Consider the following 6,000-nt stretch of genomic DNA (forward strand, 5'->3'; position numbering starts at 1 on the left):
TTTATTTTAATTAAAATAAAATTGATCTTTCTTCTTCAGAAACTGACTAACCTGTGGAGCCGACATCACAACAGTGAGCATTCGCTGCCCAGTGTATCTGCAAGCAATCTTTGCTCGACTAATTCAAAATTGAAGGTGTTATAAATTTCTGGTACTTCTTCATACTATTTAAAATTGCACTCAGTTTGTGTTTTTGTGCTGATTTTTGAAAATGTAGTTGAAGTGCCCCCCAAAACGTGTGTATCACAGGAGAGTTATCAAATGATATTAATGCTGAACCATAGAAAGTGGTGTACATACATGGAAAAAGTTCACTCAAATATTTTGGAAACACTGGGGGCATGAAAGGCCATTCATAAACAAAATCTCCAACTTCTATTTGATAACCACATTTTTTTTAACCTTTCAATAACCCATTTTATCTCAAGTATAGTAGTCTCCCTGCCACTGCGTACTCAATATATTACTGGCTTTACTTATATGATGGTTTCACTGCTTAGTGATGCTTTCAGGTGCCTGGGTATTTGATCAAGCTGTAGGTCATCTGCCCTCACACCACTTTCTATGGGTTTTTATAAATACATTAAGGACCAAAAGGATAACGAGAGAGAATAGGGCCCCCTCAAAGATCAACAAGGTAAAAACAATGACTGCAGATGCTGAAACCAGATTCTGGATTAGTGGTGCTGGCAGAGCACAGCCGTTCAGGCCGCATCCAAGGAGCAGCTCTGCCTGAACTGCTGTGCTCTGCCAGCACCACTAATCCAGAATTCCCTCAAAGATGGGCAATATGGCCTTTGTGTGGAGCTGCAGAAAATGGGAGAGATACTAAACGAGTATTTTGTATCAGTATTTACTGTGGAAGAGGATATGGAAGATAGAGAAAGTAGCAAAATAGATGGTGACACCTTGCAAAATGTCCATATTACAGAGGACGAAGTGCTGGATGTCTTGAAACACAAAGGTGGATAAATCCCCAGGACCTGATCAGGTGTACCCGAGAACTCTATGGGAAGCTAGAGAAGTGATTGCTGGGCCTCTTGCTGAGATATTTGTATCATCAATAGTCACAGGTGAGGTGCCAGAAGACAGGAGGTTGGCTAACGTGGCGCCACTGTTTAAGAAGAGTGGCAAGGACAAGCCAGGAAACCATAAAACTGGTGAACCTGACCTTGGTGGTGGGCAAGTTGTTGGAGGGAATCCCGAGGGACAGAATGTACATGTATTTGGAAAGGCGAGGACTGATCAGGGATAGTCAATATGGCTTTGTGCGTGGGAAATCATGTCTCTCAAACTTGATTGAGATTTTTGAAAAAGTAACAAAGAGAATTGATGAGGGCAGAGCAGTAGATGTGATCTATATGGACTTCAATAAGACGTTCGACAAGGCTCCCCATGGGAGACTGATTAGCAAGGTTAGATTTCACTGAATACAGGGAGAACTAGCCATTTGGATACAAAAAGTAGAAGACAGAGGGTGGTGGTGGAGGGTTGTTTTTCAGACTGGAGGCCTGTGACCAGTGGAGTGCCACAAGGATCGGTGCTAGGCCCACTACTTTTTGTCATTTACATAAATGATTTGGATGCGAGCATATGAGGTACAGTTAGTAACTTTGCAGATGACACCAAAATTGGAGTAGTGGACAGCGAAGAGGGTTACCTCAGATTACAACAGGATCTTGACCAGATGGGCCAATGGGCTGAGAAGTGGCAGATGGAGTTTAATTCAGATAAATGAGGGGTGCTGCATTTTGAGAAAGCAAATCTTAGTAGGACTTATATACTTAATGGTAAGGTCTTAGGGAGTGTTGCTGAATAAAGAGACCTTGGTGTGCAGGTTCATAGCTCCTTGAAAGTGGAGTCACAGGTAGATAGGATAGTGAAGGTGGTATTTGGTATGCTTTCCTTTATTGAGTATTGACTACAGGAGTTGGGAGGTCATGTTGCAGCTGTCGGAATACTGCGTGCAATTCTGGTCGCCTTCCTAATGGAAAGATGTTGTGAAACTTGAAAGGGTTCAGAAAAGGTTTACAAAGATGTTATCAGGGTTGGAGGATTTGAGCTATAAGGAGAGGCTAACAGGCTGGGGCTGTTTTCCCTGAAGTGTCAGAGGCTGAGGGGTGACTTCATAGAGAGATTTACAAAATTATGAGGGGCATAGATAGGATAAATAGGCAAAGTCTTTTCCCTGGGGTCAGGGAGTCCATTACTAGAGGGCATAGGTTTAGGGTGAGAGGGGAAAGATATAAAAGAGACCTAAGGGACAACTTTTTCATGCAGAATGGTACATGTATGGAATGAGCTGCCAGAGGAAGTGGTGGAGGCTGGTACAATTGCAACATTTAAGAGGCATCTGGATGGATATAGGAATAGGAAGGGTTTGGAGGGATATGAGCTGGGTGCTGGCAGATTGGACTAGATTGGGTTGGGATATCTGGTCGGCATGGACGGGTTGGACCGAAGGGTCTGTTTCCATGCTGTGCATCTCTATGACTCTATGGTTCAACATCAATATGGTTGGATATCTCTCCTGTGATACACTGCCACATTTTGGGGGGGGGGGGGGGGGGGGCACTTCAACTACATTTTAAAAATCAGCATACAAACACAAGCTGAGTGCAATTTTAAATAGCATGAAGTACTGGAAATTTGCAACACCTTCAAAACAAACAGGAATTCTAGGGATTTTCAGTGAAAGGATTAACCCCGTTCAGCTCCAACTGTACTTGACTTCCAACCCAAGAGGAAAGGTTGTGTAGGTTTAAAGATTGCAGCATTAGATAGGTATAGTTGTAAATTCTGACGGGCCGCTGAGATGTTAACTGCGCTTTCTCTCTTCACATATACTTGCTGAGTTTCTTCGGCATTGTGTTCCGGATCTGCTGAGCTTCTCCGACGCTTTCCTTTTATTTTGTTTCGGATGTCCAGCACCCGCAGTTTATTTTTTTAAGTGTTTTGTTTTAAATTTGACTCACTCCTGTTAACTGCGCATCCAAGGCCCGGCGCACAGGCTTCACGTTACATCCGCAAAATACCCATTTGCAACAGCAATTTTGACAACGATAAGAAACACTATATATTTCATTGTGACCCAACGCTACTTCATTGCTCACCCCACACCCCGCCTCAACCTGCACATCCATATTCCAACAAATTTAATGGTAAAGAATAAAGCCAAAAACGGGTGCGTTACACAAGAACCAGAAAGGTTAAACAGATTTTTATGAGGTAAACATTGCCCCATACGCACCGAAATAGCCCCCTCCGACAGTCGAATCGCCATCCTTTGATCTGGCTTCGGTTCTGAACGACTTTAAAATTTTCGGCCAACCGCTCCCGCTTTCCACCTGGCGCCAAAACAACTCAAGCGCGCGGGCGCTCCTCTGTGACCCCCAGTGCTGGCAAGACGCAAGCGCAGTCAAGCCCCTCCAGCCGACGTTCAGCTTCAATTCACTACTACGCATGTGCAATGCCTGCGGAAGGCTGTTCGCGTGATGGACATCCCCTTTCGCCGAGATTTCGCTCCTCAGCTTCGTTGCCCGGCTGTGATTGCGCATGTGCAGTGCTTCTCCGCGTCGTTCGCCCTCAAGTCCGGCACTGCGCGTGCGTGATGCTTTTGGCGTGGAGGAAGATATGGCCAGGTGCTGGATTGACACTACGTTTGAAGTTAAACTCCACAGATTATAGTCCAACAGGTTTATTTGGAAGTGATAGCTTTTGGAGCGTTGTTCCTTCGTCAGGTAGTTATGTTTGAATACACAGCAAAACAAAAGAGGGGCTGTCCAACATGTTTTAGATCCAATGAAGTATGTTTGAAGCTTTGTCACTGGTCTAAGAAATGTAGCATTCAATTTGGGCACAAGGTGTCTACATAAATTATAATGGAACACGCCAAGTCCTCGCCTAACGTTCTGGTTCCTTCTCAACAATGTGTGGCGATTTAAGTGAGTCATAGATTCCCATGAGGATCGATATTAAAACCTGAGTTATGTTCCTTCAGGCATTGGTTGCCAGGGAAAACAATGTACAAATGGAAAAATATAGTGCATGGAGTCAAATGGCACAGTAATAAATCCTTTGGTTCAACTCGCTTGTGCTGACCAGACATTGCAATCTGATCCAGTCCCATTTGCCAGCATTTGGCCCATATCCCTCTAAACCCATATTATTTATATACCCACCTAGATGCCTTTAAAAAGTTGCAATTGGATATGCCTCCAAGACTTCCTTTGGCAGCTCGTTCCACACACACACAATACCCTCTGAATGAAAAAGTTACCCCTCAGGTCCTTTTAAATCCTTCCCTTCTCACCTTAAACCTATGCTCTCTAGTTTTAGACTCTCCCAGTCTAAAAATAGACCTTGACTATTCACCCTATCCATGCCCCTCATGATTTTATCAGCTTCTATAAGGTGATCTTATTAGGGGAATGGGTCGGGGTGGGATACTCTTCAGAGGGTCGGTGTAGACTTGTTGGGCTAAATTCCATGATCTCTCAGCCTGTGACATTTCGGGGAAAAAGCCCGAGATTGTGGATGTAGGTTTGCTCACTGAGCTGGAAAGTTCGTTTTCAGATGTTTTGTCACCATACCAGGTAACATCATTAGTGAGCTTCCAGATGAAGCACTTAGTGGTATGACCTGCTTTCTATTTATGTGTTTAGGTTTCCTTGGGTTGGTGATGCCATTTCCTGTGGTGACATTATTTCCTGTTCTTTTTCTCAGTGGGTGGTAAATAGGATCCAAGTCAATGTGGTTGTTGATAGAGTTCTGGTTGGAATGCCACGCTTCTAGGAATTCTCGTGCTTGTCTCTGTTTGGCATGTAAAAAGTGAGGTCTGCAGATGCTGGAGATCAGAGCTGAAAATGTGTTGCTGGTTAAAGCGCAGCAGGTCAGGCAGCATCCAAGGAACAGGAGATTCAACGTTTCGGGCATAAGCCCTTCATCAGGAATGAGGAAAGTGTGGTCAGAGCTGAAAATGTGTTGCTGGTTAAAGCGCAGCAGGTCAGGCAGCATCCAAGGAACAGGAGATTCAACGTTTCGGGCATAAGCCCTTCATCAGAAATGAGGAAAGTGCCGCCGCATCTGCTCCCAGGAGGACCAGTTCCAATACCGTACAGCCCAGATGGCCTCCTTCTTCAAAGACTGCAGATTCCCCCAGACGTGATCGACGATGCCCTCCACTGCATCTCCTCCACTTCCCGCTCCTCCGCCCTTGAGCCCCGCCCCTCCAACCGCCACCAGGACAGAACCCCACTAGTTCTCACCTACCACCCCACCAACCTCTGTATACAGCGTATCATCCGGCATCATTTCCGCCACCTCCAAACGGACCCCACCACCAGGGATATATTTCCCTCCCCTCCCCTATCAGCGTTCCGAAAAGACCACTCCCTCCGTGACTCCCTCGTCAGGTCCACACCCCTCACCAACCCAACCTCCACTCCCGGCACCTTCCCCTGCAACCGCAGGAAATGCAAAACTTGTGCCCACACCTCCTCCCTTACCTCTCTCCAAGGCCCCAAGGGATCCTTCCATATCCGCCACAAATTCACCTGCACCTCTACACACATCATCTATTGCATCCGCTGCACCCGATGTGGCCCTCTCTATATTAGGGAGACGGGCCGCCTACTTGCGGAACGCTTCAGGGAACACCTCTGGGACGCCCGGACCAACCAACCCAACCACCCCGTGGCTCAACACTTTAACTCCCCCTCCCACTCCACCAAGGACATGCAGGTCCTTGGACTCCTCCATCGGCAGAACATAACAACACGACGGTTTGAAGAAGAGCGCCTCATCTTCCACCTGGGAACCCTCCAACCACAAGGGATGAACTCAGATTTCTCCAGTTTCCTCATTTCCCCTCCCCCCACCTTGTCTCAGTCGATTCCCTCGAACTCAGTACCGCCCTCCTAACCTGCAATCTTCTTCCTGACCTCTCCGCCCCCACCCCACTCCGGCCTATCACCCTCACCTTCACCTCCTTCCACCCAT

At 46.4% G+C, this 6,000-nt stretch overlaps 1 protein-coding gene across 1 annotated transcript in view; it reads right to left on the bottom strand.

Moving 5' to 3' along the window:
* rpa1 (replication protein A1) overlaps positions 1-3,409 on the bottom strand; it is a 96,523-nt gene extending 93,114 nt beyond the window's left edge. Inside the window, exon 1 of the mRNA XM_060847918.1 lies at positions 3,251-3,409. Within this exon, the coding sequence (XP_060703901.1) occupies positions 3,251-3,283 (33 nt within the window). The 5' untranslated portion in view covers positions 3,284-3,409. The remainder of the gene's footprint in view (positions 1-3,250) is intronic.
* Between the last annotated feature and the right edge of the window lie 2,591 nt (positions 3,410-6,000).

This window comes from Hemiscyllium ocellatum, chromosome 31 (genome assembly GCF_020745735.1).
Source record: "Hemiscyllium ocellatum isolate sHemOce1 chromosome 31, sHemOce1.pat.X.cur, whole genome shotgun sequence".
Lineage (NCBI taxonomy): Eukaryota > Metazoa > Chordata > Chondrichthyes > Orectolobiformes > Hemiscylliidae > Hemiscyllium > Hemiscyllium ocellatum.